Source organism: Medicago sativa, chromosome 7, assembly GCF_051527215.1.
Source record: "Medicago sativa cultivar Bolivia chromosome 7, Bolivia_mono, whole genome shotgun sequence".
In the NCBI taxonomy this organism is placed as follows: Eukaryota; Viridiplantae; Streptophyta; class Magnoliopsida; order Fabales; family Fabaceae; genus Medicago; species Medicago sativa.
Genome location: NC_140755.1, coordinates 85270955 through 85284162, shown reverse-complemented (window position 1 = coordinate 85284162; position 13208 = coordinate 85270955). Strand labels below are relative to the sequence as shown.

At 31.9% G+C, this 13208-nt stretch overlaps 1 protein-coding gene and 1 pseudogene across 2 annotated transcripts; both read left to right on the top strand.

The window, feature by feature from the left end:
* Positions 1 to 2088: 2088 nt before the first annotated feature.
* On the top strand, positions 2089 to 6539 carry LOC146909554 (protein NRT1/ PTR FAMILY 3.1-like; annotated as a pseudogene). The gene is made up of 4 exons (XR_015019877.1): positions 2089 to 2214; positions 3086 to 3303; positions 4366 to 4925; positions 5423 to 6539. The product of XR_015019877.1 is annotated as a protein NRT1/ PTR FAMILY 3.1-like (transcript).
* Positions 6540 to 8048: 1509 nt separating this feature from the next.
* LOC146909553 (protein NRT1/ PTR FAMILY 3.1-like) lies at positions 8049 to 12998 on the top strand. The gene is made up of 4 exons (XM_085727832.1): positions 8049 to 8232; positions 10280 to 10497; positions 10621 to 11180; positions 11927 to 12998. Exons 1-4 carry the CDS (start codon positions 8106 to 8108, stop codon positions 12828 to 12830), a joined length of 1809 nt encoding a protein of 602 aa, XP_085583958.1. The 5' UTR covers positions 8049 to 8105; the 3' UTR covers positions 12831 to 12998.
* The last annotated feature ends 210 nt before the right edge of the window (positions 12999 to 13208 follow it).

The following is a 13208-nucleotide window of genomic DNA, read 5'->3' as shown; positions in this document are numbered from 1 at the left end:
TCTCCCACTTGTTCTTCCTCCTAATCAAACAGACGCCTACGCCACTTATGCGCCTCACCATTCACTCCTCAACCGAAAGAATGCAGATTAGCCATCGTCGTCATTTTGCTCTCTACCAACTCATATAACTTGTTGTACCTATCATAAAATAGAATTCCCTCCAACCAAGGGTCCTTCTAAAACAAGGTAGAAGACCAATCTCCCACCACACGCTTGATACTATCAACCAACCAACCAACTCCCCACTCCCTTTACAACACCCTCTCCGATCTTATTGATATTCGCCACCAAACCGATCCCTTCCTTCATTGTTGAAAGTTTCTCTTTTTATGTTGGCGTACGCTTCTCAACCGCATTCCTACTAAAGACAACTTGCAGGATGAGGAGGGGTTATTAATAACAACGACCAAACTTGTACAAGAGGGTGTGATATGAATAAAGATAGGGGTCACTTATTTCTTCGATGCGATTTGTTTGGTAGGTTATGGTCTTTGGTGGCAAATTGGTTAGGACTTGAAATAGTGTCTCACAGTTTTCTTTATGAGCATCTCGTGTATTTTGGTGCTTTAGGTGGTTATTCGAAAAGAGATCGGCTTACTTTGAATAAAATTTCTCATTAATTGCTTTATGGTAATCTATTTGGGTTGGTTCGTTGGTATTAGTTTGAGATCTTGGAGTGAGTTCTTCTTAATACCCGATTTTTACCGATGTCAATTTTGGTGGACTAGTTTGATTTTTTTTAGAAAAAAAAAACATTGTTATATGGTATTCTGTAATATAAAAAATAATTTGCTTTATTCAAACACACTATGATGGTAGCTGTTATAATTCACATTCTTTCATTGGTACTCATATGGCTGTGGCATGTTAATTGTAATGAACACTGACATCGTGAGAATAATTTATCATTGAAAATCTCGTTCCTAAATTTATCATTGAAAATCGACCGATCGTCCAGTAATTAACTGGAATCCTTATCTACTGGAAATCTAATGATATAAAATATGGCATGAATAAAATAAACTATAAATTAATCAGCTAAGTGTCACGGACATCACACTATGCCGAAGGACCTACAAGATTGTGCTGTGTATAGTGTGTGTGTATAGTAGAAAAACCTGTCCTTTTATGTGAAGATTTGAGGATTTTTTTTGTTGGATTCGTCCCCTTGAGAGAGCCATGGCTAAACAACTTAGTATTGATTACAATAAAAGTTCTCGCATGGCGTAACGGAGGGCGTCATCATATTTGGCATTATTAACTTAGGTGAATTTTAATCAAGAGGATTTTTTTCTTTACGAGTTTCCTAGAATTTTAATCAAGAAAGTTAGTTCTAGTGGAAAAAGTTAGTTTCCTATAATTTTAGGAGCTAAAGTCGAGAAGTCATACATCCGAAGTTCGACTATGAGGCGTAAGTAAAGTCTTACTATAGGTTGATTTATCGCATCCGTGACTTCTCGTGCTTTTGTGGTCAAAATATATTTTACGTGCAACTATATAGATCAACCCTTTAAGTCAAATACGGCTGAAAAAACTCTCCCTCCAAATTTTTACACCGCTGCGTTTTCAAGGTTAGATTTAAACCTAAACCCTCTAGTTAAGTCGTAAGATATTGTTTATATATCATTCAATTTTTTTTTTACAGAATATATCATTCAAATGTTATTGGGTTGTTCCTTAAAAAAAATGTTATTGAGTTGAACAAATATATTTTTCCCTATGCTAAATATTTCTATTAGTATATTAATAAGTTTCATAATGTTTGCTCCAAATTTTAGTCCGTCGAAATTTAGTGTGAACATTTCTTATGATGTACCAAGTATTTTTATTAAGTTTTCATATTCCTTAAAAATATTTCGTATAATTTTTTTTACCATTTTCATATAAAGTTTATGTCCCAAAAATAATACTATTAATATTGATCAACTATATAATTAATCAAAAAAGTCAAACTCTTGAGATTTCCGAGTAAGACCATTTTTTTATTTTTTATTTTATATAAATGTGAATTTTATTTATATATGAAAGTATGATTAATTAGCATAGTGCAAGATGTATATATATACATAGACAATATCGGTGTGTAGCATTATTAGATTTAAGACATGTTAGATATGGAGGAAGAGAAAGGCATTAGAGGGAATGGCAAGATGGTGGAGAAAGAGAGCAAGCGGCAGCAACGAGGAGGCATCCGAACATTACCTTTCATCCTTGGTCAGTCCTCCCTCACAATATTAAACTCTTAATTTCCATTAATTATTGTATATACTTCTGCTTATAAACTTAGTTGCTACCATCCCTCAAAAAAAAAAAAAAAAAACTTAGTTGCTACCAGTAGCTTTTAACTTCTGCAGATTCATTTTCTCCCCTTTATTGTCCAACCAACGATCTTGTGTTAGCTGTTCAATCAGTTTGTTTGGCTGAAATTAGATATGTCAATGAGATTGAAGAGTGCTAGCAAACACTCTTTAACACACACTAATAGCTTGTTTGGTTTCGCAGTGAAAGGGGAAATATAACATGTCCCTAGACACATTTTATTTTGATGTTATTTTTGAAAAAGCACGTCATAAACGTTATTTTTTCTTTTCAGAAGCTAGTAACAATAGAGTTCGAAAAAACGCACATCATAAACGTGACTTTGCGTTTTTCCAAACACTCACGAAATCATGTGTGTATATGATGGGATCAAGATAAATTTTAACCAATACTCTAAAAATTAGTGTGTTGAATGTGTGTCTAAAAGTGCGTTGCTAGCATTATTTAAAAAGATTTTGAGTCATCAAATATTTCAAATCTCAATTAAAATAGTTTTTTGAGTCAAAAATATTTCTAAAAGTTGTCCTAAAAGGAATTAATTTGACTGATACGTATTTGATATTTTTGAGGACTAATAAGTTAATATTTTTATTTCTCAGAGACCAATTATAAGTCCGTGTATTTCTTATTCTCAAGGATCATTTTGTACTTTTACTCTAATCTTAATTTAATACTAATCATATGAGTTAGTAGTATATTGCTGTCTAGTTGCATAGTATTCTGCATAAAGTAATAAAGTTAATTTGGATGATTATTTGAAATGCAGCAAATGAAGTGTGTGATAGATTTGCGAGCGCTGGTTTTCATGCAAACATGATAACCTACCTTACACAACAATTGAATATGCCATTGGTTTCAGCTTCCAACACTCTCAGCAACTTTAGTGGATTGTCTAGCTTGACTCCTCTTCTTGGTGCTTTCATTGCTGATTCTTTTGCAGGAAGATTTTGGACTATTGTTTTTGCAACTCTCATCTATGAACTGGTTCATTTTTTACACTCTCCACTTATCAAACTCCATGTCATCACTTTCCTAGTTACCTACTGTTCAAAATAAAAGCCTTTTCAATTTGTTGGTCAAAATATACTTTTTTTAGTACATAAATATACTACTTTTTTTCTAAATAACTGATGTTATATAAAACAAATATAACAGTTACTTCTTCTGGAATGAAATTTAAGAAAATAATTCAAACAGTCAAATGTACTATTTGATTTGAATCTTAAACCGAATACATTAAACTTTTTAGATCTTTACATATATTTCATTCTAGATGGAGTGGATTATTTGTTGGTTAACCTCGACTCTTTTATCCAATGCTAGACTTTACTAGACACATGATATATCATAATATTCTCTCCATAAAGTATAACGATATTCTAGCCCGTGTTTGGCACAGTGTCCATACTAGTAATATATATCTGTGTGCTTGCATTGAATTATTCCCAAAGTCTAAGGTGTTAGGTGACCCGTGACTACACATTAATAATTTAATATAATGTCTCTAACAAGTATTTTTTTGTTTTTTAAAAAAACTGTCTTCAAGATTAAACTAATTTTTTGTTTCAGACACTAATTGATCATTTTGATTTGAAACAATTTCAATCCAAATGACAATAGAAAGAAAAAAATGAATGAGCAAAGAAATATAGAGATGAAAAAAGTATATAAAATAAAAGTAGAGACATATTCAATTTTTTGATTAAATATATTATTAGTCCTCGTAAAATTGAAACCTTTCTATAAAACAAAAACTTCAATTATATATTATATAATGTTGATTTTTTGTTGACCGGACTAACAAAAGTCCTAGTCCTAATTAGCACTGTCACTTATACATTTTATTGGCATGACATCCACGTGGCAAATGAGTAAAATTTTATTTATGCAAGTCACAAATTTAAACCTTCATTTCATTATCTCAAATTTGTATCACTAATTTGATATTTTATAGTAATTAAGCATAAGTAAAAGGATGAACCTTTTCATTTCAGTTCTACACCAATTCCTACTAAAAGACTAAAAGTACTTTTCTGATTATTGCAGGGACTAATCACTATAACAACATCAGCTATAGTGCCTCATTTTCGTCCTCCACCCTGCCCAACACAAGTGAACTGTCAAGAAGCCAAATCCTCACAACTATGGATACTCTATCTAGCACTCTTTCTCACATCTCTTGGATCAGGTGGCATTAGATCATGTGTTGTACCTTTTTCAGGAGATCAATTTGACATGACCAAAAAAGGTGTTGAATCTAGAAAATGGAACCTCTTCAATTGGTACTTTTTTTGTATGGGATTTGCTTCATTAAGTGCTTTGACCATTGTGGTTTACATTCAAGATCATATGGGATGGGGTTGGGGTCTTGGTATTCCAACCATTGCTATGTTTATAGCTATCATTGCTTTTCTGTTGGGATCAAGACTCTACAAGACTTTGAAACCAAGTGGAAGTCCATTTCTAAGATTGGCACAAGTGATTGTGGCAGCATTTAGAAAGAGGAATGAGGTTTTGCCAAATGATCCTAAGCTTTTGTACCATAATGTGGAACTTGATTCTTCTATATCTTTGGAAGGAAGGCTTTCCCACACAGATCAATTTAAGTAAGTCTAACTCACAATTTTTTTGTTTGAGAAAAACTCGTCCAATTCAAGTGTGAATGATTTGTCTCGCATTGATTATGAATGGATTAAATATTGACTATATAAAAGATTTGAGTCATATACCTAATGCATTTATGTTTTGAGTAAAAATGTGGCGTTTCCCTTTTTTGTGATCTTAGAGCATTAGGTCGTTGTTGCTTTCCTTCGAACTTTCCAGCAAAATTGTGCATTTCTTACTCAAACAAGAGTAGATTTAAACTCAAGTACTAGGATATTTTAATTTTAACACATTATTTTGTTTTGCAAGATGATATAAGAAATCATTTTCTTAAAAAGTACGCATATCAGAAATGAGACACTTATTTTGAGACGATTAGGTTCTATTGACACATATTTGCAAGTATATTCTTGATAAAAATCAATGGTGGAAGAGGAATTTGCATATGCAAACTTAATACCAGTAAATTGATTATTCTCAAGTTAATTTATATTTGTAGGTGGCTAGACAAGGCTGCAATTGTAACAGACGAAGAAGCCAAAAATTCGAATAAACTACCAAACTTATGGAACTTAGCCACTGTTCATAGAGTTGAAGAGTTAAAATGCCTGGTTAGAATGCTTCCAATTTGGGCATCAGGAATTTTACTCATAACTGCATCATCATCTCAACATAGTTTTGTGATTGTACAAGCTCGCACAATGGATCGTCATCTCTCTCACTCATTCGAAATTTCACCGGCCAGTATGGCAATTTTCAGCGTGCTAACCATGATGACAGGTGTTATTCTATACGAACGCTTATTTGTTCCATTCATCCGTAGATTCACAAAGAATCCTGCTGGAATCACATGTTTGCAAAGAATGGGAATAGGCTTTGTGATTAACATTATAGCCACTATAGTTTCAGCATTGGTGGAAATCAAAAGAAAAAAGTTGCTTCCAAATACCACTTATTGGATAGTCCAAAAGCAATTATCCCTATAAGTGTGTTTTGGTTGGTACCTCAGTATTTTTGCATGGAGTGGCTGAAGTTTTCATGAATGTTGGACATTTAGAATTTCTCTATGATCAATCACCTGAAAGTATGAGAAGTAGTGCTACTGCATTGTACTGCATAGCTATAGCTATTGGACACTTTATTGGTACATTACTGGTATCACTTGTGCATAAGTATACTGGTAAGGAGAGGAATTGGTTACCTGATAGGAACCTGAATAGGGGTAGATTGGAGTACTATTATTTTCTTGTTGGTGGGATTCAAGTCATAAATTTCATTTATTATGTAATATGTGCATGGATTTACAATTACAAGCCCTTGGAAGAAATTAGTGAAAATAATCAAGGAGATTTGGAACAGATCAATGGAGAAGTCTCATTGGTTAGTTTGAAAGAGAGTAAGGTGGACGAGAAAAGAGAATTTGCAAAGGATGAATGAATTATGATCTTGTTGGTATTAGTATTGTACTTAGATGAAAATGTAAGTACATGTCATAGTTTATTATTCATTTTTAAATTAACTTTAGTCTTTTGATGCCAATAAGTGATTTCATTTTCTTAAACATAAAGAACTATTATTAGAAAATATATGAATAAAGTTATGATTATAAGTCTAAATTTTGATCTACTTGCATTAGCTAAAAATGATGTCCAAGAATAACCTCAAAGAGCAATTCTCTTCTGATTTATATGGTGAAAAGTGTTACGAATATCAGTTTAAAGTTAGTTAGAAAAAAATTATTTAGTGTCAATTGGAGTTGGTTACATATATTGGTTAGAAATAGCTATTACCTTGCAATTGAGTATGAGCTTTAGCCCTCTCAACCTGATTTTCACAATAAGGATGTTCTTGGTACTAATGAGTATGGTTTCAAATTGCGGCCACAATATTGTTGTTGCGCTAGCCTCCACAATGGCATCGCACCACCATTGAGGCATGATCTTCAATCACGTGTACAATCACATTATAACCGTCTCAGATGATTGATGATTCCGACCATGCTGATTCAAATTTTCTCATAAAAAATTAAAATTTCGAGACCCTAGATCCTAATTTGCTACGGATCTGATGAAAAATCTTACATTTAACACTCTCTCAACTGTGTATTTTCCAACACCTCCCAATCAGTGTTTGTAAAGCAAACTATATGAGTTGATTGCTCTTTATGTCATGAACTGCCAAACTGGTGTCCATTGTAAAATAACTCATATTGCTGGTTAAACCTCCCCTGTGTATATGCTTCAAATCAAACTAAATGGTCTTAATAATTAATGGAAACAACTGGTGCGTTAATAATTATGCAAAATACTAGTACTTTCTACTTGACTTGTGTGGGATTCACATAATTCAATGCCAGCTTTCACTGGGGTATATGGATTTTGATTTTCTTAATGAAATAATGGCTAGTTGCTTCTCTGAAATAAAAAAACATGTCATCCTTATTTGGTGTTTAACAGAACATCTACTTGTACGATGTTATCTGTCTGCATCAGTTGCTTCTTAGATTATGATTGAGGAGACTTTAGCATCTTGTTCTAGTGTTCCCTATTGCAATATTTCGGGTTAGTGAGCTAAATTTTATAATTAAGGGTCTAACTCTGAAATTTCTAAAAATACTTGTTAGCAAGATCATTTAAAAATTTATTTGTTTTAGTACTTTCTTTTTTAGGGAATTTATGTAAGCTTCTATATATATCAGTCTTTTTTATGGAAAATCTTTTGTTCGCGAGTTGAGTATCTCTTATAATCGATTATAAGAAAATGTCACTCTTTGTTTAGTACTTGAAAAAAAATGAAATTGGTCTATGTAATACGAAGATACGTAGAATATTTAATTTTAGTCTTTCAAAATAAGGATTAAAATTAAAATTACATAAACCAATATGAACAAAACTTACAAGACTAAAACAAAACATAAATGACAAATTAAAAAAAATGATACATTTTTAGGGATGAAAATAAAATAATATTTTTTAAAGACTAAAACCATATTTAAACGTTTACCTCACTAAAGCCAATTAGTGTGAATTGAAGCCACTCTGTACTGATTTTTTTATTGCAACTGTTATTAATATAATCATTATGTCATAGTATCTATATATTGGTAAGTTCAAAAATGCAAATGGATACTAATTAAGCTAGAGACATAATAGAAGTATATGTAGCACATTTAAGATCTGCGTATGGAGATAGGGAAGTGTATGGCCATGGGAAGTGAGGAAGTGGTGATGGTGAAAGAAGAACTACTCGACAACAAGAGCAAACCCCCGCGGCGACGAGGAGGTATCCGGACACTGCCTTTCATCCTTGGTCAGTGTTCTCACTTTCTATTCACTTTCATTTTTATTCTCATTATTATGTAGTTTCTGCAATTTATTTGCTTGCTTTTTCGTTTTCTTAGAGTTATGACTTCCTTTTGAATCTTCTCCTTAACCATATCCTTCTCCTTTTTGTCTTGGGCTTATTCCTTAGTTACGTTCGATGATGAATTTGTTGGAGAGAGATATTATATTACAGTAATTCACAATGAGTTGACTTTCTAGCTTTGTGAAAGTTTATTTTGAAGAATTATTTTCAAGTCAAATATTGAGTGCACTAATTTCTATCATAAAATGAGTTCCCTTTACTAGAGTACTAATAATCTTATGTAAAAAAAATCATGACTTCTTTTACAAAATATATATTCATTATTAATAATATAAAAATAATACTGCAATGACAAATAATAACAAGTGCTCTTAACATGACGGATCCAGAAATTTTGGAAAGTGGGGGCACCATATATATATATATAAATTTCAAAGCATAAATATAAGTAATTAAACATTGAATGATTTTCTCATTTTCAATACCAACAAAAGTATCTTTTTCTATATAAGTAACTATACAATTGTTTAACCATTTATATTTGGAAAAGGCTGTGATGTTGTGTCAAGGTGTGTGTTTATGTGTGGGCTAAGATAAAAGTGTTGTGTGGTTTGTGTGGGCCATTTAGTCAACATTTCAACTATTACTATATATTACTATATTTCTACCACCTAAAAAAATTCCTCAAAATTTAGTGCAGGCGCCAACCTACAGACTTGTGCACATGCATCCGTCCCTCCTCTTAAGCCAATGTTAACAAAATTTAATTACAAGAATTAAGAAAAAAGTGAGCAATAAATAATTAGGGATAAAACGAGAAAACAAAATTAATATTTGATTTATAGTTAAAAGGACATATAAATGACACATTTTTTAGAAGAATGATTTATATTGTGGGACACGGTGGAAATAGTATGTTATATAGAAGACCATGAATAATACCAATATAATGTGACAGAAGTAGTAGATATTTGAGTATATTAATTATTTGGTTTATAAGTTAATATTTGGTCGGTGTGCATGGAAAACATATCTTTTGTGAGATCAACTTTTTAAATAAATCTCAATAATTTTAAAAAATTAATCTCCACAAAATGCACATAAAAGACATTTTAGTTTTTAAAATAAAAAACACTATGAACCATGTGCAAGTAGGAGTAATACTTTAGCCATTTCTTTGTAAGTCAAGTTGTGACTTAATTAATTATCAGAATGACTCATCAATGTTAATATGTTATTGGGTAATTCCTCTAAAACAATATCTTATAGTGTAAGCCAAGTGAATTGTATTTTATTATAGATGACCATGAATCATGAACTGGTAATAGTTTGGCCAATATTCCTAGAAAAAAACTAATATTAATTAGCCATTACTTTAATTTGTAAGTCACAAGTTGTGACCTAAGTAATTCACAAAATGACTCAGCAATCTTATGATTAATTGTGTGACCTTTGACTTGTACGTCTACTAATACAGATTTCATATACAATTTTATGATTCTTCACTATTAGTTGTCCTTTAATTTAATTACATAATATTTTTGATTTATTTTAATTGTTTAACAACTCTTCGGAGCAACCTAAACTAACATTCTCATCAATGGGTTGGGTTAGTTCGAGTTTGACATAAAATATATTGGTTTTCTCTTATTCGATTTCGCATCTAATTATTGATAATATTAAAAAATTTATATATAATGATAGGTGTGGGTCAAGAGAGAAATGATTTATGGTAAGTGTGGGTCATATGATCAAAATGTCAACTATTGAAACATTATACTACTAAAATAAGTTTCTAAAAAATTTGTGTGGGCACAAACCCACACACGGAACAACATGCATCCGGCCCTGCTCTTCAACCTTAGTGACCTAAGTTCGATACTCTTCAACCTTAGAAAATAGGTTTAAAAAAACTATTCATTTTCATATTATATACTATTTTACTATTATGTAGTCTAACTAATTGGGAGTGCATTCATCATATGTGCAGCTAATGAGGTATGTGATAGATTTGCGGTGACTGGTTTTAATGGTAACTTGATAAGTTACCTAACTCAAGAGTTGAATATGCCATTGGTATCAGCTGCAAACACACTCACAATCTTTGGTGGAACTGCTAGCTTCACACCTCTCATTGGTGCTCTCATTTCAGAGTCCTTTGCTGGTCACTTCTGGACCATTACCATTGCTTCCATCATTTATGAACTGGTTCATTTCTCTCTATACTCTTTCACTCATACTACTTAGCATATCCAAATTAGATTATGATTTTAATACTTAGCATATTTCATATATCATGCTAAATATTTTGCCCTACTTTGCTCAATATAGGGAATGATAAGCATAACATTATCAACTATACTCCCACACATGCGTCCTCCACCATGTCCTACACAAGTGAATTGCCAAAAAGCCAACTCCTCACAATTATCAATATTTTTCATCTCTCTTGTTCTCATATCTCTTGGATCAGGTGGTATTAGACCTTGTGTTGTGCCATTTTTAGGAGAACAATTTGATATGTCAAAAAAAGGTGTAGCATCAAGAAAATGGAACATTTTCAATTGGTATTTTTTCTTCATGGGTATAGCTTCTCTAAGTGCTTTGACCATTGTGGTTTACATTCAAGACAATACTGGTTGGGGATGGGGATTTGGCATACCAACAATTGTCATGCTATTGTCCATTGTGGCCTTTGTGTTTGGTTCACCATTCTATAAGACTGAAAAACCTAAAGGGAGCCCTATGGTTCGTTTGGCACAAGTGATTGTGGCAGCCGTGAAAAAGAGGAAACATACTTTACCAAATGATCCCAAATTTTTGTACCAAAATAGGGAGATTGATGCCGCTATTGCCTTGGAAGGAAGGCTTTTACACACAAATGACTACAAGTAAGTCAAATATTTAGGTTTTTTTTTTTTTATACTTCTTTTGAAACTCTTAGTGAATGATTATTTTTTAGGTAATGCAATTTTAGATGGTGTTCTAAATTCTTATATTTGAAATTCATTGTTTGAATGACAAATTTGAAGAATTTTTAAAATGAAAGGGTTTTGTGAAGTATTTTGTCAAAGTTAAATTTAGGGGATTTCAAATACCACTTAAAAACTAAAAATTTTAAATTCCTTCCTTACTATATATAAACAATGTGAATCTCAAATTGATCTTAATAATTGTTTCAAATTTTGCAAATTTGTCTCTATATTTCTCAAATTTTACAAATTGGTCCTTGTAAAATTTCAAAAATGGCAGATTGGTTCCTAAACTTTCAAAGTTTTCATATTGGTCCTTATTTTAAATTGGTCTTCAACTTTTGATATTCCATGAAAATAGTTCGACAAAATTTAAGAATGAAGAATTTAATCGCTCCGATGAAACAAAAATATTTTTTAGAAAATAAAGAGAAATCAATTGAAGCAAGGATTGCCTAATTCTAATTCACTAATTTTGTAATTATTTTACTCAAACACATTCTACTTGATTTAAGATTACTTGCCTGAACCACAAACATACCATGAAGTAAGTTGGATTCATCTATGTCATATTTGTAAGTATAATTTCATAATTTAGTGGCTAATGGGTTGAACTTTCATTTGCCTCTAATATTTATTTTGTTTCTCTTGAGTTATATCTACAGATGGTTGGACAAGGCTGCAATCATCACAGGGGAAGAAAGCACAGAACCAAATGCACCACCAAACTTTTGGAAATTAGCAACTGTCCATAGGGTTGAGGAGTTAAAATCCATCATCAGAATCCTTCCAATTTCAGCATCAGGAATTTTACTTATAGCTGCTTCAGCTCACCTTCCTAGCTTCGTCATCGAACAAGCTCGAACAATGGACCGTCACCTTTCACCTACATTTCAAATTTCACCGGCCAATATGTCCGTTTTCAGTGTTATAACCATGATGACAGGAGTCATTCTTTATGAACGCGTATTTGTCCCCATCGTCCGTAAATTCACAAATAATCCCGTCGGAATCACATGCATACAAAGAATGGGAATTGGATTTATAATCAACATTATAGCTACATTAATTTCAGCACCTGTAGAAATCAAAAGAAAAGAAGTTGCTGCTAAGTACAATTTATTGGATGATCCAAAAGCAATTATTCCTATAAGTGTATTTTGGTTGGTACCTCAATATTTCTTTCATGGACTTGCTGATGTTTTTATGTCTGTTGGACTTTTTGAATTTCTCTTTGATCAAGCACCTGAAAGTATGAGAAGTACTGCTACAGCTATCTATTGCATAATTATAGCTATTGGGAGCTATGTTGGTACATTTATAGTGACACTTGTGCATAAATATAGTGGCAAGGAAAATAATTGGTTACCTGATAGGAACCTTAATAGGGGTAAATTGGAATATTATTATTATCTTGTTAGTGGTGTTCAAGTTCTAAATCTCATTTATTTTGGAATTTGTTTTTGGTTTTACACTTACAAGCCCTTGGAAGAAATTGCTGAAATTAACAAGGAAGAAGAAGATTTGGAACAAGTTGATACAAAAAACTTCGCTGCCAATTTAGAATAGAAAGTTTAGAAAAAAATTGTAAGAGTGGTTGATTTGTATTATTGGACTCTTTGAATGTTCAATGCCTCTGTAATAAGAAGAACATGCTAGAGTCGAGAGTATTTGTTTTTTTTATTTTCATATGTCCTTTTTTAATTCAAATTTAATGAGTGGTTTTATTTTCTTAAATACAACATTCTATATTCTTGCATCAATGAACATTATCTTTCTTGTGTGGCTCCAAGGGTATTTTTATTTAATCAAAATAAAATAAGAGAAATTACAAATATTGGAGGACTAGGCCAAAGACAAAAACTCTTGTGAAGATAAAAAAAAGTGCAAAGCAGACAAAAGTTTAAAACCTTGAGAAAGAGAACATGTCTATGATCAATTTTTTTC

Coding starts and splice junctions, on each gene's coding strand:
- LOC146909553 (XM_085727832.1), top strand. CDS start 8,106: ATGGAGATAGGGAAGTGTATGGCCATGGGAAGTGAGGAAGTGGTGATG. Junction 10,498..10,620: donor CTTCCATCATTTATGAACTG/GTTCATTTCTCT, acceptor TGCTCAATATAG/GGAATGATAAGCATAACATT. Junction 11,181..11,926: donor TTACACACAAATGACTACAA/GTAAGTCAAATA, acceptor TTATATCTACAG/ATGGTTGGACAAGGCTGCAA.